General features: G+C 36.9%; 1 protein-coding gene across 1 annotated transcript; it reads left to right on the top strand.

The window, feature by feature from the left end:
* Nucleotides 1-13,362: 13,362 nt before the first annotated feature.
* On the top strand, nt 13,363-20,457 carry LOC140165007 (suppressor of cytokine signaling 2-like). The gene has a single exon (XM_072188417.1). The coding sequence runs from the start codon at nt 13,909-13,911 to the stop codon at nt 14,680-14,682; it is 774 nt and encodes a 257-aa protein (XP_072044518.1). The 5' UTR covers nt 13,363-13,908; the 3' UTR covers nt 14,683-20,457.
* The last annotated feature ends 3,691 nt before the right edge of the window (nt 20,458-24,148 follow it).

Here is a 24,148-nt window from a genome sequence, read left to right as displayed (position 1 = left end):
AGGGGCCAGAGGCATTTAGTGTCGGGATTAAATCCCCAGGGAGTTTTCGTGACACATTCTAAAAGTTATCTGTGAAAACTCAGCTGAAGATATACATACAGTGATAATTGACATACTGAGACAGAGACGGCAGAAATGGGATTTGACCAGCCTAGTACTTTATAGTAATGACTCTCTAGGGTAAAGGCAGTTATTGTGTCATAAATTTAGTAGGAAGAATTGTGGCCATAATAGGTTCATAGGTCAATGCTAGAAAGTACAATATAATAAATCAGAAGATATAAATTCAGCTTCAATAATATATCCAGTGTAAGGTGGCACATGTCCTTTGTGTCACCCCAAACTAGCCCGGCCAGTTTTAGGACTGTATAACACTTTTGTAGAGAAAAAATGCACTCACTGTGAATTTTTGTTTTCTAAACCATCTTATAGAAAGTAAATACAAATTTTTCTCATAAAAGTTGTTATACACATTGTAAATATTGATTCAATTATTTTCAACTTACCTATTTCAGTAATGGTATAACTGAAATAAGAGCTTTCTTAGATCTTCCATATGAACCAGTTGTGTTAAAGGCACTCCTTAACAAAATGTTCTTTCAAAACAGTGGAAGTAAAATTCAAGTCCAAATAAAGTATCCAGGGAAATGAACATGCAGGGTCGAATGCCCTTCTATTAGGGTAAAGTAGTGTTGGTGTTAGAAAGTATAAATGATCTGATTCAAAATAATATTTGCTTTAAACAATTTTTTAAAAACTAAATTTGTGTTTTTTAAAAACACCAACAATAATTGGTGCTTTTACATTTCACATTAATATCAAACATGGTTAAAGATTATAGGCATCACAAACAGAGCATGCAAATGGACAAGGCCTACATGAATTCATTGTTTTCTTTTCTCTTAACTTTTGTTTGTTTACAAAGTTGGAAAAAATACCACAAAAGTAAGCCTTTAAACCTTACTATAATTGAAACTTTTCAAGAGGTCAGTCAAGGACAAGAAGGGCCCATAAATGTTCATTATTGTAGACAGTTTTCTTGTTCATTCATAACTGATTTAATGCACATAAAAATTCCTTTAAAAAAGGAAATGGGCTTACCAAAGAAAGGGCGCATGATGTAGGGTATTGTAAATGTTTGACATAAGTATTGGAATCAGTGAACTGGGATAAACAAGCAAGCACATGTAATATTTTACGATTTGAAAAGGTGAGATTAAAACACATTTTTAAAAAGTCATGAGAATAAACTAGTACTTGGATCCTGATTCTTCCAGTCTGTTCCCATGACCACAACGCATGCAATCTTTTCTCTGGACCAGACGCATCCCTTTTTAAAGGGATTTTTTATATATGAAGGCATCTAGACTAAATGCTCGTTTGTCTCCTGTCTCGTGTTAAACTATGCAATAGCGCCACCAATTTAGAAGAAATATAATACTCCATGATTCCTAGGTATTGTATTATATTCCGTTTAGATTGATTGGTGGCGCTAATGCAATCTACAAACAATCAGGGCAGACAATGTATAGATTAAGGGCTCTGGTATGAGCGTTTGGACAATATTTTTGTGGGACATATCGAATTACATTCCGAATACGAAGAATGTCCTTCTGATATCAAATAATTTTAATTTTTTGAAATTCGCGATATAATACACATTTTATGGCAGATTGATATTTTTGATATTAATAGTCCTGGGAGTAAACTTTATAAATCTAATGATATGAACTTAGTTAAAGTATATCGCTGGGATAAAAAACCGACGATCAATTGAAAATTTGGACCTTTTGTATTGAAGATATGGATTTTTTTCCAAAACACCAACAAATTAAATAAATAAATAAAAATAAGGTCTTTTGGGGAAAAAATGTATATCTTTAATATGAAAGGTCAAAATAATTTCAATTGATCGTCGGCTTTTCATCCCAGCTACATACACTTTACATATCATTAGATTTATAAAGTTTACTTCGAGGACTGTTATATCAAAAATTTAAAAAATATCAAATTTTAATAATTTGTCATAAAATTGGTATTAGGCCTATCGCCGATTTCAAAAAAATTATTTGATATCAGAATGCAATTCGACATGTCTGATGTGCTCTCATGCCCCACAAAAAATACTGTCCAAACGCTCATACCAGAGCCTGCCCTTAAAAATGGTAATCTCACTTCAGATTAGTTGCTTTGAGTTTATTATTTGGTGTGTTTTAACTCTTTCATTCTTTCTTTCAATCTTTCTCAAGTTTCTTTCTTTCTTTCTTTCTTCCATTGTTGCATGCTTTCTGTCTTTTTTCTTCCTTCCTTCATTCCTCTATTTGACGGACTTGCATAAAGGGTCATCATACGACTCAGCTCAGCCTTTAATTCAACAAGGTGTTGCTCTCGGCCTCGCCACTCTTTAGTGCCTTCGCCGCCACCCCCTTCCCAACTCCCCCTCTCAGCATCGCGGTTTCGCCGCTCACCCCCCCCCTCGCGATGGTCTTTGACAAAGACTAACTCGTAGTGATACGGCGAGGCACTCCTCCCACACATTAATGATAAATAACTGTTATTTGCGCGATCTGGGAGTGCTTGCTCACTCAGACGATTACACAATATTACGCAATAATTCAGAGAAATCTAACTTGGAATCAATTTCCCATGTATACGTTCTGTTTAACGAAATGGGCCTATAAATAATTCCTTCCATTGATTGTTTCGTTAAATCTGGAAAGCAAACATTCAGCGAGAGGACCAAATCGAAATTCTATTTTAAAAACTGAAGATAAATGGAAATAAATAATAATTTGTGTTCAATAAAATATAATCGATTATGCATTTTGAAGGTTGGTGATGTGCGTGTGACATTTGCAATTAAAAATGAATGGCCTTTTATAATTCCACTTACAAAATAAATGATGGAGCATAAAGCTTAAAAGTTCGAGAACTAAGTAACAGAAAATTTATCATATTATTAAGATTTGAAACATGGATTTCAAGTCATTCTCAACATCATCAGCTTCACCAGCATCTTCATTATCGTCTGCTTTCAATAATGTCATTATCAACACATTAAAAAAAAAATCGCCATAACTACTATAGTATGCCTAATTATTATGTGCAAGACGGTAATCAATCGTAAGGGATAGTCCAGTGGATTCTTTGATTCCATCTGTCCAACGGAGATTCTGTCTGCCTCTTCTGCGAAGTCCTTCAACGTGACCCTGACCAAGTTGTCACCATTTCTTCTTGAGATGTGACTAAAGTACTGCAATTTGTTGCGATCAGTCTTCTGGCACACTGAACATTTAACATGCTCACCAAGTTGACTTCTGACAAATTCATTTGTTTTGTCATCTTTCCATGAAATTCTCAGCATCTTTCGCCAGCACCACATTTCAAAACCTTGAATCCTGGATCTGTCTGCCCTTCCGACAGCCCATGTTTCAAAGGCATATAGCAATTGGAAATACCAGGACATTCATCATCACAATGCTTGTTTTGGTTGCTCTAGAACATGTAGAAACTCCTCTGGTTTTTCCAAATGTCGGTAAGCATGGTAAGAGCAATAGCAGATGTTCTTGCATTGGCCAGGCGTCTTTCGATTTCTTGACCGCTGCCTCCTTCGTCAGCAATGAGTGATCCATGGAAGTTGAAAACTCTATGTCCTCTCCATCAGCCTTCAACTGCTGCTCTGCTTTCCCTCCGCAAATCATGACCTTTGTCTTTTTGACATTAAGGAAAAGTCCATACTCCTCACTATAACTTCCTTTACCCAAGTCTTGAAGTTCAGTTGCTGTTCTTGCAATGAGGGTGGTGTCTGGTGTCATCAGCGTACCTACGATTATTTATTCGTTTACCTCCGATACCATTCCGTAGTGTCCATCAAGTGCAAATCTAATCCCTGACGTACATGTAACCAGTCTGAGTCTACACAGTCAGTTCTTACTGTGGCTTTCTGTCCTTGGTACAAAGATTTTATCAAGTCCATCACATGTGCAGAGAATCCCATTTCCTTCATGATGCGCCATAACTTTCCATGATGCTGGACACAATCAAAGGCCTTGGAGAAGTCCGATGAAGCAGAGAAATATAAACTCCATGTTTTTCTCCAATAGGATCCTAAGGTCGGGCCTCAGGTTGCCGATCTGATTTCTCGTTCCTCTTCCTTTCCTGAAACATAGATTATCTAAGTGCCTGAAACCTGTTCTGATGGTAACTCTCTGTCTAGATGGTTACGAATTCGTTCAGCAATGATACGAAGCAATACCTTGTTGGTGTGGGAGATGAGAGATATTGTACGATTGTTTGCACATTACTGGTGTCACCTGACCTTCCTTAGGTTAGTACTATAGAAGTTGAATCGGGAGCAACAATGCCCATGTGCCATTTTAAGCCCGTAAAACTTGTTTTGGGCCAAGTATAGGATAAAATTGCACAATTATGCGCGGTTTGCCCGCACTGGCCCATCAAATACCAAAATTCACCTTAATTTTGGGCTCAGTGTAGTCTGTCATTTTTAGCGCGCTTCGCGCTCAAGTGCCCCAATAAAACAGGTGCAAATATGCGCCTCAGTCTAAGTTGTAATGCTTCCACTGCCACTGAACTTTTTAGAAATGGGTCTATGTTTCGAAAAAATCGCCCTAAATGACCCCGGGTAAAAGACTTTGCAAAATATTTTACACCATATTGATTGGGCAGCCGTATTGTGCAACTATGGCAAGCTGTAAGCAACATATTTGATATTTCATCATCATTTGTGTTGACCATGTTGACGCAAATAAAGCATGACATCAAGTCGATTTTGATCTGATTATTCAATTGGATCGTGCTCGGTTGATTTGATTTTAGGCCTATAGCTTATTCCGGATTAGATTAGCTTTTTCGCAGTTTACTGCGTATAGAGGCCTTGCATTCTTTTATCGATTGGCTCCAAACAAAGGATTTGAACCGGTGTCCTTCACCGTAGTTATGGCGGAGTGCAGTCCATTCAATCAAATGTTGTCATCAACCTATTCGATCGTAGTGCAGGGTTATATGAGCGAGACGAACTGTCACGGTAGATTGCAATCATGCTTTTGTTGAATGCATTTGAGTAGTCCGCCATATTTACGGGATGATACGTCACATGCAAGGCCTCTATGAGAAGGACCGTTTGAAACAAATTGCATTGCAGTTGCACCCAGAGGTGCATTCCTTGGGGTACAGGGAGTTAGTCCGACACGCCGCCAGTCCGACACTTCGCTAGTCCGACACGCTGCGAGTCCGAATCTGAAATGCACTGCACAGTCCGACATACCGCTAGTCCGAATCTAAAATACACTCTGCCAGTCCGACACGCCGCTAGTTCGAAAATAAAAACCACTGTGCTAGTCCGAAATTGAAAACCACTGCGCTAGTCCGAATCTGGAAAACACTCCTTCAGTCCGACACTGCGCTAGTCCGAATCTAAAAAACACTGCGCTAGTCCGAAACTGAAAACCATTGTGCTAGTCCGAATTTGAAAAACATTGCGCTAGTCCGAATTTGAATTGGGGAAACACTGCGCTAGTCTGATTGTTCGGACTAGCGCAGTGTTTTTCAGATTCGGACTAGCGCTGTAGTTTTTAGTTTTGGACTAGCGCCATGGTTTTCAGTTTCGGACTAGCGCAGTGTCGGACTGAAGAAGTGTTTTCCAAATTCGGACTAGTATAGCGCAGTGTATTTCGGATTCGGACTAGCGGCGTGTCGGACTGAAAACTGCGTTTCCAGATTCGGACTAGCGGCGTGTCGGATTGTTGCAGTGGTTTTCATTTTCGGACTAGCGCATGCTTTTTTCGGACTAGCGCCGTGCTTTTCATTTTTGGACTGACGCACCTCTAACTTAAGTATAGGGAATTTGTGTTTTCGGATTAGCGGCGTGTCGGACTAGCGGCGTGTCGGACTGAGCGGTGCACCCCGCCCAACAAAGTGCTGATGAAATACCTAAACCGTGGTGGTTTATTTGCAGCAGGATACTAGCTGATACTGAATCACAGTATAATACCGTAAAACATCGTCTACAAGCATATAGTGTGTTTTTGATGAAAGCTAAATTAAAACGAGACAGCCGTCACAGCCGTAAACATGCCAATACAATAGATTGATCTTACAATAGTTCTTGTTTGTATTTGTTTGTATTGGTAATTAATTTGCTCAAACTCCATAATATTATAATTTTGTCGATGGATGGCGTCTGGATTAATTTAGCTTTCATCAAAAGCACTCTATATGCTTGTAGACGAGGTTTTACGGTATACACTATTTGGATGTTTGCGCCACAAGATTGGGATATTTTGGGGAAAATGCCATAAAACTTTGACCCAGTTCAGTAGTTCAGTAGTGCATTCTACTCCTCGAGATGGTCAAAATAAGATTGTAATAAACCAGCTCCTTCACTGACCAATCACAGACGCCGTAATAAAAGCCTTTGGAAGTATTAAGGAAAAATAAAACTTTGACCCAGTACAGTAGTGATTGTAAACACAGACCCCAGAAAACCTCATCAAAGCAATTGGCTTACTCCAGTCCCAAATGGCTTGCCTTATTTTTGTTGCACATTGACTATACATTTAAGATGTTTTAAAGTCATAATGTACGATCTTTTTAGATGATTTTTATGATTTTCTGACTGAGTAAATCACTGAATGACCGGTATCAATTAAATATCAACTGTGCTGGGAAACTGTGTTGTCTCTTTTTAAAGACAGTTCTTGTTAGGATTTACCACCTAGAACCAGCAAGACATCTTCATATAAATCATAGACCCTGGAATCAGGGTCTATAATATTATAATTAACATTTTTTCTTAAGTCGAATTCCAAGAAAGAAAAGGTCTCATTGACCATTTTACCCAGTTTCATTGATGTAGGGCCTACCAAAGTACCTTCGTCATCGTCTACGAATGCAGTGGTTTTGGAAGGCCATGCAAACCACGTAAAATAAAGATGATCTCATGACACAGCAGATCCATTGATTAAACAATACTTCAAGTACGTTCTTGCTGTCTGGTACATATTGTAATTTTGTGGGTTTGTGGGTTTCATTGTGGGGGAGGATAACATGTGGATCTGAAAATATGGGGTACTACGCACAAAAAGTATCCGTACACTTAAATTTAAACACCCTAAACCATAAACCTACACTGTAAATCCAAGTGTTTTATTTCTGTAAAGGTATATGACACCTAAACATCAAAGTAAACACAAAGTAAACACATAAACACAAAGAGTAAACATATGAGAGTATTTAGATTCTAAACATTCAACATTTTTACTTTCAAAATTGTTTAGAAAGTAAGCACACCAAATGTTTACAAAGTAAACACATGTGCATTTACTTTCCGTTCCGAACAATATGAAAGTAAACTATGTTGAATGTTTAGAATCTAAAATACTCGCATATGTTTACGGCGTTGTTGAAGTAATTGGATTCCTTGCCCCAATAATATACATAACTTTTGTTACCAGTGTGTAGTTATTTTTTGAGAAAAATGCAAAATTAATCAGTTTAGTCACAAAATTTATCATGGGGTGTAGTACCACCTTAAGTTGAGAAGATAAAGTCGCATCGTGTCGAAAAAGGTATTAAAATACGCAAAACAAAAATGGCCTATTACTTTATTTGGTAATTTAGGATTAGTCTCTTCGAGATATTCCTTTTGTTTTTCAAAACGGATACTTTTTGTGCGCAGTTTATTTCATGGCGTTTTGAAACTCCTGTTCAATTTGAGCTGATCCGGATCGGACCAATCACCCGCTGTATTCTGATGGCCTCCCATGTAAAATAAACGCAGTATGAGTATAGGTCTATCTTTAAATAATTAAGAAACAGATTTTGCCTTTCGACTTAGAAAGGTGATTTCCCCCGATAACGGCAAAATCAATTTTACATTGTATTTAATTTAATTTTTTAATTCTGAGCGCAAATTAAAAGTTAAATGGGAGTTCAACACGCAACGCGCAAATTAGGCAAAAAAGTATGCCTCAAAACTTGCGAAAACTTTTTTTAATTCCCGATTCAAACTAATCTATTGACCCGAAACAATCTGAACCAAAAGAATAAAAAAGGTCGTTTAATTAATTAGACGTTAGGTCACTGCAAATAAAATGTTTGGTTTCTGTAACACTTTTTAAACACATGAACGTGTTTATCTAGATTTTTTTCAGAAACCTCTAGGCCTACTTGTACTCTTGCATTATTATACAAAATAAAACCTAAAAGTTTCATTCCCTTTTCAACATGTTCAAGTAATCGCACTCTAAAGTTAAACGGTTATAAACACTAACGATATAACGCTTCTTTAAACAAAATGTTTAAGTTTAAAACATTGTTAGTGTTTAAAGTTACTCTAAAAGTGTTTAGGCCCTACCTTAAACATGCACTCAATGTTTATCTAGAAATGTCACTTGAAAACCATATCTCTGGTTTTTACTTGAAAATCAGTGGCAGTGGCGTAGATTTCTTTTTGACATGGAGGGTGGAAACATTTCTTGAAGTATACGGTAGTGAATCCAGCATTTTTTGGCGCCATAAAGTCATGGCACAAATGCGCGCGAAGCGCTTGAAAAATTGTGCCATATTGTAGCTAAATTGATGATGGTGCAAAAGTGGAATAAATTCGAGCGAAGCGCACAAAAAATGGCACTTTCTGGGTTGAAATGGACAAATATGAGGTTAATTTGTTCAGAAACCCACATATATACATGTGTCAACATTGGGGGATGAGTGTATGGACCCTCTCCCCCAGTCAAATGTTGGGGGAGTCCCCCCGATCTACGCCCATGTTTTTTTTTTTTTCAACTGAAAGGTTTTTTCGGCGACCATCGTGACCATTATTTTATTTAGCCCGGCGATGATCATTTATGATTTATGATTACAGAATTGTCTTCTGTTTTAGGTTTATATCGAGTCTCCATGTAGCATGTAGCATGTATTTATAGTCCTATATTATTATCGGTTTCCCTTTTCCATAAATTTCTTTTAGTTGTCCGGTCATTAATATTAAATCTGAGATAAGGTGATTGTCCGAGAAGTCAATGAGTTCATGTTTCCCACATCTTATACCATCATACATATAATTTGATTTCAACAAAACCGTTACGGTATTTTGCCTAAACCTTGTGAAATCGATTAATTTGGCCTACTTATCAATAATCGTTATAGTCTGTAAATTAGTCATTCATGGATGATTTCCCATTTTCTGCTGTTCGCGGACATAAAATGGTACATTAAAACATAGTTAAGGTGGTACTACACCCCCTGATAAATTATGTGACTAATTTTGCATTTTTCTCAAAAAATAACTTCACACTTGTAAAAAAAAGTTATGTATATTATATGGGCAAGGAATCCAATTAGGCCTACTTTCACTGAAATTTCAGTGATTCAAGACGAGTGGTTCATTATAATTATGTAAGAGCTATTTTCTTACATAAAACAAATGATGGCACAAATAATAATTAATCTAGGCTGCACTCCAAGTTGTTGGTTAATATCTATATACAGCTGTACAATTTATTTCACATCCATCTTTATATATCTCAATGCTTAGAGAGTGTCAGGTAGAATGAACCAAGGGTGGGGTTTGGAATGTAGGAGAAGAAACTAAGAGAGAGAATACAATAGATAGTTAGGTAATAGTTTTAACAAATATATAAGGCTTAAGATAATATTATTTCCTACTGAAGGACATTAGTGAAAGGGCAGGGATTTAAGGGATTTACAATTTACATTAGTACATGTAATATCTGATCTTACAATTATAATGTTAAGAAATGAGGTACATTCTAGCGGTACCTCTTTTCTTATCATGAGTCACTGAAATTCCAGAGTAATAACTAGATTCCTTGCCCCATAATATATGCTATAGCTACATAATCTTTGTTACCAGTGTGTTATTATTTTTTGAGAAAAATGCAAAAATAGTCACAAATTTATCAAGGGGTGTAGTATCACCTTAATGTCATTATCCATAAATGGTACATGTACACCCAAATATGATAATACGTTCGCAGGGAGGGCGGGCGATTTGGCGCAGCGGTTATTCCTTCGCCTTGCACCACTGAGGTCCCGGGTTCAAGCCCCGGCGCGGCCCAAGGACTCATGTGCACTTGGTTTATCCCGATTCCATGCTCGCTCTCGCAGGTTTTCTCCGGGATCTCCGGTTTCCTCCTGCTTTCAAAAAATCGGTGATTAGTTGTTTGGCTATCAAAAACTTCCTTCACCCAATGGCATTTGGGGAGCTGCATAGATAATTGGTGGATGTTACAATCTAAGTGCGGATAGGTTTGCGCCAAGTTCGGCTGCAACCAGCCTAGTTGATGCGATCTGATTGTGATGATCCACCATGGCAGCGAAATTACAGCGCTTTGATCCCCCTAAGATCCGGAAAAGGCGCTATATAAAACACCGACATTTTAATTTATTCAGGGTGTCCCATAATGTGTGATCATCATGATCATTTAAAATGAGTTCTCAATCATCACTCAGTGTTTTACATGTGAAAGATGCATCTTTTAGCTGTATAATTTGCAGAAAAACAAAGCTGGGTCTGATAAAATTGTTTTGAAGATACGATCTCGGATGTAAAAGTGGTTGCAGAATAAATGTTGCAATAAATATTTTCATAAATAAATATATTTATTTCAAGTCGCAGGAATAAATGGTTGATTGAACGTGCACAATGTTTATGTTCACTCATCGGAGTCTTGGAGATTTACGTTCGTCTGTTTGTGGCTCAATTTGTCCAATTTTTCTCAAAAATCTGAGAAAATCAATCAAATCCTTTTTTTTTTATAAAAGGTGACGTGATGCTTTCGTAAATGACATTTCTGAGCTGAGAATGTCAAAATGACACCAAAAGAGTAGCAGTTTTTTTTGAGCTATAGGTAAAAATTTCAAAAAATCATGGTGTCTTGGCAAAAGACACTTTATGTGTCATCAATTGGGAGACATGTATCTATTTAGACACAAAGTCATGTCTCTGTACAAGATATGTTCAAAGGTAACGTCTCTTTGCAAAACACTTATTCACATGCAAGACACTTCGGGTTTCTAAGACGTGTCTTTTGTCATCAATTGGGAGACATGTCTGGCTGGAAGACATGTCTTTGTGTCTTAGATTATGTTTTATCAGGTTCTATTTTCTTATGTGACGTGTCATGTCAAAAGGAGACACTTTTGGGCAGGATCGTAAATGGAGAAATAGCCAAAAATCTACCCGGGGTGATTTTTTCACAATTTGGGTTTGTTGCGAATTTGTGATGTTATTATTGTTAAAAATATTGTCTGAGAATTTCAGACCGGAATATAACTGACATCTTGTATTTTTTGAGACATTTTTCAAGGTAATTGCTACTCTCAACATTGTTAATAATATTTTTAAATGCCGATATCTCAATTTCCAACTTTCTAATACCATAATTTGTGAACTCAATATCTTCGCTTATAGGAATGTCCGATTTCATTGGGGAAAACGGCGTTGTGGAGCAAAAAACTCTATATTTAAGATAGGCCTATGTAAAAACCTCAAAATTGATAACCTGCCCAAAAGTGTCTCCTTTTGACATGACACGTCACATATTTCTATTGTTCAAGACACGTCTATTGCCAAGACATGTCTTACATATGACGCCAAGACACCATTTTTACAGAGAATGCAAGATATCTATTAGTTCGGCCAACAACCTAAGAATTAACCGATCGACCTATCCCAATTTGAATGTCATTTTTGAAATTGTCAGAAAAGTTCCTAATTCCTATACATTGGATAGGCCTATCACTTTCTGATTTTTGATGCAAACTAGTAATTGATCCACGAATGGACGCATGGCACGTGGCCTGCTTCCGAATGAAAACACATTTGAAAATAATCACCACATTCGTGTTTATTTATTTTATTTTATTTATTTATTTATTTATTTATTTATTTATTTATTTATTTATTTATTTATTTATCTATTTATTTATTTATTTATTTATTTATTTAGTTTTTTTTATTTATTTATCTATTTATTTATTTATTTATTTATTTGACATGCCGAATTATTTATATATTTATTTATTTATTTATTTATTTATTTATTTATTTTGGTTTATTTATTTATTTATCTATTTATTTATTTATCTATTTGACATGCCGAATTATTTATTTATTTATTTATTTATTTATTTATTTATTTATTTATTTATTTATTTATTTATTTATTTATTTATTTATTTTTATTTACTTATTTATTTATTTATTTATTTATTTGACCTGCCGAAAAATTCCCCCCTATAATTCACCATCCCGGGGTAGACCTACACGTATTAATTATTGCACCACCCCTAAATTGAATTATATAAATAACCCAAGTTGACGAAATTGCACTGAATTCCACTTTTTATGGGGCAAGTGGTCCACTCGAAATTTTAATTGATTAATTTCTAATTAGTATTAATAGGTCCTAATGATTAGTTTAAAGGGGAAACATTGCATGCAACATGTTCTTCTACCACCAATAATATTACTAGGGCCTAAAAGAAACAAGAGTTACAAGACCTTTCAGACTTACCACCCACCCCCTCTACGGCACTTAGGCCTACCCCACTCTCCCCTACCTAAAAGTTTTGCTATACACTGCAAAATAAATGGGAAAATATTACCCAACGTTTGGTCTACAGTCTAAATGGGCACAAACTTTACGCATTTTTAAGGTAAATTTTAACTAAAATTGGATACATTTTTACTGTTGATATTAAAATTAGGGCGATGCCAAATTTACAGTGAAGGATATATGCCTGCCCCTAGGAATTATAGTTGATCAATATTATACTAGTAGTTAAAACTGTTAAATGCAAATTAATACGGAGAAAACCCTTCGTGATTTGATTTAATGATTCCCGGTTTTCATTTGCGGATTGGATTTTAAAAACACGGACATTCAGCAATTATCGCAGCAATACTACAGATGCCAGGATTCTTTTGCAAAATAGATAATTTAATATAAATCGATCATTTCTTAGTATCGTGAATAGTCCGTTCAATACAAAGCTAGGGCTTTTAGTTTCCATACAAAACCATGCAAGCGCATGATAGACGACTCATACATGAAGGAATGGCAGATTCGATTCCGCGATTTTTCAGTGACTCGTTTTTGTAGGCGGGGTTATAGAATGTAGCTCGTAGGCTCTGTGGCTTTATTCCTAAACACACAATGGTGACGGACGTGCATACGACCGCTATATGCAGCGAGTATCTGCGCACTATGTACATAATCAATAATCAGCAGCCTGTGTGTGTGCTTAGGAAGTGGAAGTGGAGTGCTACAATGCATTTTTTTGTGTCATCAATTTCGCGGAATATAAATTGCCACATAGGCCTTAGTCCGGAATATGCCGCAGCAGCTCCGTTCCAGCTTCAAATATATTAGAAATTCATCCATATGATGTCTCAGTATCTGCTGTTCGGTAGTACATGATAGGACATCTAAATTGTGCCGTGTTTTCGGCCGCTTGCAATTGTACTACACACAAACTACAACACCGGCGCTGTACGAAGCGCTAGGGTTTGGAACAAGACTACCATTACATGTACTAACTAATGCCAGTGACTGAGCCAAATTCTTGGAACTGACACACAGACACAGTTGGCAGTTTGTACGAACTCAGTGTAGCCACGGCCTTGTACAGCTGTTGTATGCGGACTGTCAGACTAGCGTTGACTGCCATTGGACAACAACACACATGTGGTGCACTGCTCGAACTGGAAAAATATACACAGCAGTAGTGCCATACTATAGCAGTACTTTATACGAATCCATCATCAACGTATCGTCTGGGTCAACTTTCACCCAGCTAAAACTACACTGAAATATACAATTTTGGATATTTATCTGGAAATTTACTTGAGTTTATTTCTCTATGCAGTTTCGAGGGTCTACTGATGACCAAACTGACCACGTATTTGCAACAAAGGAACTAACGTCTTTGTGCCAATTCTGTAGTTGTACTTTCCTAGCAGAAACAGTTAGGCCATTTTGTGCCCATACTTTGCCATTTGTCAGTGGAGGCAAACTCCCAATGCCGCCAGGCGACATGAGAAGGGCGGAGTTGCCAGCTCCCCAAACCCGAGGACCTCGGGACACTCAAGAAGACTTTGATCGCCTTTGTGCTGCTGTGAACAATCTCCATGTGTCAGGCTGGTACCATGGTGCAATGACATACACCGAAGCTAAGCGAAAACTTCGGCATAGCAATCCGGGGACATTCCTGGTGCGCGATAGTTCGGATCCGAACTACCTCTTCACATTAAGTGTAAGAACTTCTAGGGGAACAACGAGTGTTCGAATCGAATATGAGAATGGTAAATTTACGTTGGACTCTGAGGAAGCGCTGAGAAGATCAGCTCCTAGTTTTGACTGTGTTGTTAAATTACTGAACCATTATATGGCGGCTGCTAAGCCACCGAAACAAATAGACACTAACGGTAACAATGGACAACTCGTGTGGCTGGAACCATCAGGAAGAAGGGACACAGAAGCTAAGATCAAGCAGCCATTGAAATCTAACGTAGGAAGTTTACAACATTTAACAAGGTGTGCTCTGAACAGAATTGTAAAACCAACAGGACTGGAAACCCTACCTCTTCCGGGGAAACTTAAAAGTTATCTTAGAGAGTACCCTTATGACCAATGATAGAGAGTGCTAATTTATTATAGAGTCATGTTTTTTTTAATTGGATGAACAACGTGTACCTGTACATTTTACATTGTCTGAAATATAAATATGCAAAGGAATTTAATATACTGTCAGAATTATGATCACCTTCTTTAATCGCTATTTTGATACTCTGCCATTGGATGACAAATCGTTAGATCATGCTGAATCTGACTATTCTCGGATTTTATGAGCTTAGTGACCAAGTCTGAAGTTTGGATTTTATAAATCATAATATTAATCATGGACGCTGTCGGTCAAATCAAACGATTGCAAGTTACTCCTCTCTGAAGAAGCCCGGAATTCGGGATCAAACTACTGCTGTATAGATCAATTCTGCAATGTTTTGGATTCTAATACCATCAGATGATCGACAAGTGAAGTCGCAGAATTTGGTCGAGTAGACTGGAAGACCGGGCTGGAAGTTCCAACCATATGGGCCTTCCAACTTCTGATGTTAAACTTCTCAACTTCATAACTGTTTTTATGTACACCTATTTTCAACAGATCAGGTTCATGGGTTTAACTTTATGTTAATGTATTAACATTGCTACCATGTAAGACATGTCACTGTAATTCTGTATCTAACTATAAATAAGTTTCTGGGTATTACATGTCATAGGTTTTACAGCATACTCAGTCGTTTGCCATACTGTGTACATGTATACTACTATAATTGATTAATTCCATTTCATTGTGTCTTAAAGATTCTGGGTAAATAATTGTAACAATGCCAAAAAGTTATAAAAATAAGTTAACATTACATACCATTCCCAAAGGTATAACGTTATTTTGATAGGTAAAATGATCATGATTCATAACCAAATTTGTTTTAATTGCATTGAATACAATGTTCTTTCTCTCTAAAACCAAACCACTAAATTTCTTTCCATGGTCAGTCGAGTCGTGGTTGTTTTTCACGTATCCATGTACACAGCCATTACACATCTTTCGTCGAATTTTGTATGGAGAGTGCGTTGGCCACATCCGCCCGATAAATAAGCACTTATGACCGCAGATCAAGAGAAAGGCATGTCCGTTTTAGAACAGTGTGGGCCAAAAGTTCACAAAAAATGTTTAGTGGTGGTATTGTAAAAGGTTTTGTCTGGCATTTTTGTCAAACTGTAACATTCTTTGGCCCATTTCATAATGTTCAGCACCTCTTTCACGTGTATACATGTGTGTGGGTGTCAAACCTACAAAAGATACAACTCGGTGTGATCATGAATGAAAATGCCTGAATTAATGCCTTTTTATCAACCTTCAGTTGATCAATGCAATTAATGTTATGGAATGTCTTTGCCCTTGTGTTTTTTTGGAAGGCTCTACATTGTTAATAATTTTTCTACAGAATTATCTAATTAATGAATTTTAGCTAATTGTCGTTTTAATCCAAATACCTCGACACGATAAAACGTCCGTATGTTCCAAAAGAATAATGTGCTTTCACTATATGGTTGTAATTAATTGTTTGTGTAGCGTCAAACAAGAATCGTATCACTTGAAGAAGAAAAAAATGAGAAATACTTCAGAATTGTTTCTGGATACAGTTGAGAGTTCTTGGTGAAAAGTATTGACGGAACACAACCAAATAATTGAGCTATAAAAATATATCTACCGTATACTACATGTACTAGTTATTGATTCGAACCAGTGCCAATTGTCTGGTTAAAAACGTAGATTTACCTTTTGATGAAATGCCAATAATTTTCTTACTGCTATAGACAATCGAACCAGGGCTGACAAAGACACCTGTGATTAATTTGAATACATCGTGATTGAATCCCAGTACTGGGGGCCTTTATTGATGCGCTCCCGGTCCCACTCCTGACACCAAAACTCTTTGTGTCGGTGAAGGGTCGACAAGAAGCATAGCATATTTGGGGGTTTTGGTATACCAATCGGGCAAGTGCTTCATAATCTGTGGCTTCATGACTCGGGATCTTTTATTATCTTGGTAAATTCAGTAATTTCGATTAAAATACAATTGCACATTGGATGCAATCGTGTGCAATGCTATCCAAGGATTTCGTGGTATACATTGTTGGCTTTTGGTATTAGTCACTCTTCGAATCAATAACCAATTCATATACATGTAGGCCTATTGGCTAACATATTCCCATACAATTAACAATAGACTTATCTTTTAAATCTTGATAACCAGTACGTCATTTTCTTACAGAATATTACAAGATCCGTTTTTAAAAGGACATACGTCCTTTTTTGTAATGATAAAAAAAAACTAGATGTTTAAATCAAATTAAATGCAAGGCCTACCGGAAAAAACAAGTCTACCAATACCACTACCAAAATTCAGGTTAAAATGGCCTTGCAAAATTAAATAAATGTTCCGATATATATAAATTCTCCGGGGCTAAAATGTGTATTTAAATATAGTATTCTACTTCATGGGTTTATACAGTAAAGGTTGATCAAACTGACCGGGACGAGTCCATGACCCGGGAAATTGCTTATTTTGGTGTCCTATTAAAACAAGATTGCGGATTGCCAGGGCTTGTTCACTCGGTCAGTTTTTCTTCCTCGAACTTGTTCAGGTGACCTCATTGGCATGGTCATCGGTACAGCCATACTTTGAGTTCAACTTCATAGTCCGAAACACACATGTACATATTAACTGCAAACAGCATGCCAGGTACGCTGAACGCACGTCATAATATGCCGCCGGGCACAATAGCGCAAAAAGGTCAAGCCGATTTCTTGGAAGTGCTGGCTGCCACTGCAACCTGGCATTTTAATATTCGGATACGAGTAAACACGCAAAACAAGCAAGCAAGCGAGGCCAGTTTGGTTTTATTACTTCCACCCCTTCCACTGACGCCGTGTTGTTTTACTATAGTATTACCGTACTAGAATTTAGAGGTACATGTATCACTGATTTGATAAAGCTGAATTTAGGCTTATTCTACGCCTTGCTATCCCAATGTTTAGGCCTGTATAGTTATATTCAAATTTCAACATAGGCTATCGAACAGGTTGTCAATGTCATTGCAAAATGCATTCAACTAATCTTAGAAGCACCCGGTCTGCAACTGACTATTTGGCAATTTAACCGAGGCACATACATATCTAGAAGAATATTTGAGCTGCTTAGCTTTCCTTTTTTAATGCATTCCAATTCAATACACTAATCTATACGCAATGAATTACTACATATTATTTGTAATTTCAACTCAAGTTCGCTTTGCATCATCCAATTGCATAGTCTCACTTTCATATCGTAGCGCATACAACTTGAGGCCCCTTGTGTTGAGTATGCCATTTACATATTCATGAATTCCAGGAAAACATCGACTTTAGAATGCCGTTTGCCATGTCTGGTTTGCCATTGCACATCTGTCGGCCATTTACACAGAGTTTATGTATTTATAGTGTCTCGATCAATGGAAATAGCAATGCAGCTTTATACAATTACAAGATAATACATTTCCTTATGATTGTAATATGCTTTAAAAGATTAAACAAACGTACTTATCAAAATGTCAAAATGCTTGAGATAAAATGCCATGCAGGAAAGGTCCTTGACTACAAGAAATGAACGGGAAACCTTGTAAGCAAACATAGCGCTAGAAAACTACTGTGATGATTAAATTAACTGCAGCGTTTTCCGCGAAATGCTAAAAATAACGCTTAATGCTGTGTGTCGAGGCCTTAATTAATTTTGTAACTGCGCCGCACTTGCTTGCTCGTATGTGTGTGTTTCATGTCTATGGATGAACTTTTTTTGCAGAATTTTTAGGTTCCAAATTATTTTTAGGCTTATTGCACAGGTGAATATAAACACCTGTGCTACTAGCGAGGTAATATCAAGGAAATGGGCGGGAATCTGTGGGCGGGAATATTTTATACAATGTGTCCCGGGCGTGTGTTAAAATTATACATGTACAACCACGGTGAAAGCACATTTTGTGGCACTTTTCAAAGTAAAGAAGTTGTAATATTGATGAGTATACAGTGTATCATTTTTCTTGGTGGCAACTTATGACTCATTTTACAGAGTATAATAAATGTAATAATCATCAGAAAAGGAAGTAAAATGGGCAGCTATGGGTCACACATAATTGGTGCAAATATGTTTAAATTCATTTTGTAATTAAATAAATAAATAATGCTACATGGTATTAAATAAGGTAGTTTACTATTGTACTAGGCGACTTCACATAATTCCGTAGACGAATACTGAATACTTGCAAATAACTTATTCTGAAGAAGCTTGCTAAATGAGAATATTATGAATTTAGCTCGTAATGTTTAGCTCAATATAAACATGCAGAGATTGAGTTTGAAACCACAGAAAAGGTGCATGGATGAGCTCCATATATTGAGGAGTTATGATTTGACGAGTTATGACGAGGTTTGGGAGAGTTATTTAATATTCAGACAAAGAGCTTAATGTAACTTGTCAAATTGAGAAGAGTGATAAGTTGCTCACTGAGATCCGCCAAAAACTGAATGCAGGTGGTCAGGTGGACAACCATTTTGTCAAGCGTTCTCATGAATAATTAATTAAGCATTCTTTTTAAGCGTTCATACTCAATCTCTGACAAAAAAACCAATATGGTGCTGCATCAAAAAAATGTTATAGAATATTTCAAAAAAGTAATTTGAAACATTATACCTTTTCCTTGTAAAAACGCTTTTCACATAATATTATTGATAATTATTTTATCATTGTTTGCCTATACATACAATTTTTGTAATCAAACGTGCAATATGGTTTTTAAATGCTGATTGAGGAGTGCAGTACAGCTCATGCATATAATATGGCCTTAAAAGTATTTTTTGTTTTGTTTGGCGTAAATAGTTCTGAATAACATGAAGAAACCTAATTTCCAGGTATTATATTAATATCATCTGTATGAAGTAGGTTCTGACAAAATCGCGCCAAGCATTTATTCTTATCAATCTTATGTAGATCGCAACTCATTTGTGCATTGGGCACAAAAACGACGTTTCATTTCAAACTTTCAGTGGCATCTTCTCTCAGAGGACAGTGCTCGATTTAAACGGGCGACGGGCGCCATTTGGCTCCCGTGAGTGGACAAAGTACATCGCTTCCTGCGTGTTTAAGACCATTTGAAGTTCTTCTGAATCAGAGGAACTTGCAAACCAAATTATAGACGGGAAGTGATACTTTTTCTCGAAGATGCGTGAAAGATTGAAACGAACTATACTTTTGTAAACTGTGCCTCCTAGAAAAAAATGTGAATACATGTATCTTGACACAAAGTTGAGCCTTTGTCACCGAACTGTGCCTTTTTATGTAAAAACACGCTATTACTGAACGTAGCAATGTTATATCACATGCAGTATACGTGAACTGTTTCTATAATGTAAAATAATGTACTACGTGTATTTAAATTTAAAAAAACAGAGACGGCGACCTTTGATATTTACTTCAACTTTTATTTATTACAGGACATTTGCATAGCAAAGGTCGAAGTTCCTGTTTTTTCCTAAATGTTAAGTTCAACCTGTACTTTGTATCTGTTATGATATTGTTACGAAATTGAGAATTTTAAAACAGCAAAAAGAAGGTCTCAGGTATAATACATTCCTAAATACCATGTTTTTTGTAAGTAGTCTCTTTTACTAACATTGTTTGCATTACATGGTATTTTGTAAACACATAATTGTGAAAGAGACTACGTTATTGTCTGAATTCAAACATGTACACGTTGCAGTTAAGTAAAATGTGACTAAAATCTGCTCCAGAGCAGCTTATAAACGAAGAAATACAGTATGTCTCAGTTGTCTTTACTTTGTGTTTTTATGAGTCAATTTCCCAGATTCACAAGTGGCAGTTCCCTGTCTTTCTAAACTGGCCTCAAAAAGAAACTTAACATTTTTCACAAAGTCATATCTTAAAATCCTCTCCATAAAAATGAACAAAAATTCCACACAGGATCACTTCAATACTCTACTCTAAACACTGGTCAGTAACCAAACAGTTGTCCAACTGACACAACAGCAAAATGTACTGACATGGAACACCTTCCTGGAACACATTCACAGCCCAGCAGATTTCTTTTGCTGGGTTCCAATTATTCGCCTGTACATGAACAAAAATTACACACAGGATTACTTCAATACTCTGCTCTAAACACATGTCAGTAACCAAGCAGTTGTCCAACTGACACAACAGTAAAATGCACTGACATGGAACAGCTTCCGGGACCACATTCACAGGCGAAACGGAACTCAGCAAAAGAAATCTGTTGGGCTGTTAATGTGGTACAGGAAGGTGTTCCATGTCAGTACATTTTGCTGTTGTGTCAGTTGGACAACTGTTTGGTTACTGACCAGTGTTTAGAGTAGAGTATTGAAGTAATCCTGTGTGCAATTTTTGTTCATTTTTATAGACAGGATTTTAAGATATGACCTTGTGTAAAATTATAAGTTTCTTTTTGAAGCCAGTTTATGTATCTAATACACGAAGTGAAAGTTATTCATATCTTTGGGTTCATTGTCAATACAAATCCATATAAATAATGTCTGCCAGGATAAATAATGTCTGCCAGGATGTGACGATGACAGTCGAATTTGCAGGGCTATTAATAGCATACCTCTAGTCAGTGGCGGGATCAGGAATTTGTTTTTTTGGGGGGGCATTGGGAAAAAGTGAATTTCTACTGCCTGTAGTCCCTGTAACCATTATTTGGGCAATTCTACATTACATCACCTCTTTCCCATGTACGCAGGTGTCCCCACGCTACATCACATATGCCCTTTCCCGTGTACACGTGCAACCCCCACAACTACACCCCATAAATGTACACGGGTGCACCCACACTACCCTCTCCCATTTACACAGGTATCCTCCACACTACACCACCGCTCTCCTGTGTACTATGGGTGTCATCCACACTACATCACCCTTCTCCCAAGTTCGCGGGTGTCCCCCACGCTACACAACCCTCTCTCATGTACAGGGGTGTCCCCCACACTACACCACCCCTTTCCAATGAACACGGGTGTCCCCTACACTACCAACCCTCTCCCATGTACACGGCTGTCCCAGGAATGATTAGAAATGATATTCAAATGTCACTTATTGTCCATTTCTGAAGTTCCACCTAACCATCAACATGCACGGATAAGGTTTTGTTTTTCATTGTTGTGTATACCACTCAATATCTGTACTTATAGATAATTGCATAAATTAGACAATTAAAACTTTGTGTTGATATTGGGGATGTCTAAAAGGGCTGTGGTATATACCGGTAGTTGATTCATTCCGAGATATCCTGGGATTGTGATCATATTAAATGTGGGACCAGACACTGTAAACAATACGAAAAGACATCTTGTTGGTACACAATAATATATAACATTGATAACAATTAAACCAATGCAAAACTCGAGTGGGGGAGCAAAATAAAAATGTCAGGAGCAAAAACAAAAATGCCAGTTGCATCATTTTGATCCGGTATTATCGATGGGATATAATATAGGCTTACATAATCGGGTTTTTTTTAGAGAGACTGTGTACATGTAAAATCTTTTTTAGAGAGACTGTGTACATGTAAAATCTTTGAGCTTCAAAAAAAAATTGTGACAAAAAATTTATACACTATTTTGGCCCATGATCGGCGCGAGCTTTGGTAGAAAACTGGCTCCTTTGCCCCTTTCCCTTTCATTTACCTTCCCGATTTTCTCTTTCATTTTTTGTCAGAGGGTCACTTTTCTCTTTCATTTTTTGTAAGGGGGCACCCTGCCCACCCACACCCCACACGCACACACCCGCTGGCTATGCTACTGGGTGGAGGGGCTTTCTGAGGGGTATAATATGAAAAGTTTGCAAATTATCGCCCATTTCCTACTGTATAATTTATCTGATCATAACTTTTCCGAGGTTGGAATAAACACATTTGGTATAAACCTCTGATACGGATTCTGCTGAATTTCTGAATAATAGATGAGTTAAGGCTTAACTGTGGAAACATATAAGCCTTCTGTGTATTGGATGCCATATTTGGAAATTAATTTGCTGTAATTTCTTTGTCATTTAGGCAGTTTCTCTTTCCGTCGACGTCGACATAAAAAAAGTTGTCCGATTTTAACACGTAATAACTAAACCACATTGTTTTATTCCTAATTCTCATGGCATAGGCTACTATCACTCTTTTGTATTATCAGGATGACATCAACATTTCGACTGCTGAGTGTCAGAACTAGTGGGTTAGTGCAATAGCTGCCATGTGTAGCTGCCGTGTGTAGATGAGTACAGTATACTGTGTCTAAATTACCCAATGTTCAAAGGGCAGCTATTGCACTTACCACTTCTGGTACTGATCAGTCGATTTATATTGTAACTTACACCTAAATGAAAGTAGTAATAGAATACGAACTGAAAGGGAAACCAAGTGAATATAAAAGAAAATCTATAGACGACACCCCCACAGAGATTCAATGTAAATAATATTGAACATTCCCGGGGAACATTCTTTCAATTGGCCATTAAACTGCAGACAGGGGTTGATTCCTGGAATTTGTGCCATTGTGAATTCCTCATTCATTTGATAAACACGTTCGCTGCAGGAATACAGACCAGGCATATTGGAGATTGCGCCAACATATTGTGATCTTGGAGCACTGATATGCTGTGCGTGAACGGCCTTGATTCTGATGTTACCATGGTTACGACGTGGTGACGAAAACTTTTTCATCTTCTCTGACATTTCTGGTTTTACTTTTACTTGATCATGTTTACTGTATGTAGGCCTGTATAGTACAGCATTTATGTATTTAAATGGGCCTACACACACCCACTGGCCCCACACACACTCAGTTTTGCCATCAAAATCAGACAAATAACGGGGAAAATACGAATTTTAAAGATGGTTTTTAATTTTAATTGATAAAACAACCTCGTTTATGAATGCATTATTTGATTGTGCATGCAGTATTTTTTGTCGCCCTTTTTACCAAATATTATGAATATTAGTGAAATGAAGAACTTTGTCTCATCATGTATTAACATAATTTTATGATTCCTCCGATTCTCTGAAAGCATGCAATGAGGAAAACATTTTTCATCAAAAAAAAATCCGTTTCCATATCGGAAACTAACAAAAATGGTCACAGGCACAAAATTATGTAGATGTTAGTTTCTATTACTCAAAATATGGACAATTTTGTTGTAAACACTTCACTTTTTGCGGTTCAATCCGTGTTACTGGTGAAGCTACTGATAAGAAATTCATACACTAGGATCCACAACATGCTCATCTATCAGGGCACATTTCTTTAACCCCAATACAGTTGCACATTCATTGAATGACCTTTGAAAATGTGGGTACACAAACTCATACTCTGCAACTTGAGGTCAAATTTTGCTTTATGATTGATTAATTGAGGTTATTGAACTATGACATTGGGATGAGGCCATTGTGGTGCATAGTGATACTACCTTGTTTGGTGGGAA

Source organism: Amphiura filiformis, chromosome 11 (genome assembly GCF_039555335.1).
Source record: "Amphiura filiformis chromosome 11, Afil_fr2py, whole genome shotgun sequence".
Lineage (NCBI taxonomy): Eukaryota > Metazoa > Echinodermata > Ophiuroidea > Amphilepidida > Amphiuridae > Amphiura > Amphiura filiformis.
Note: the sequence above shows the minus strand (reverse complement) of the source record. Positions and strands in the feature narration are given on the sequence as shown.

What these genes read in the sequence shown, in the direction of transcription:
- LOC140165007 (XM_072188417.1), top strand. Translation starts at nt 13,909, where the DNA reads ATGCAGTTTCGAGGGTCTACTGATGACCAAACTGACCACGTATTTGCA.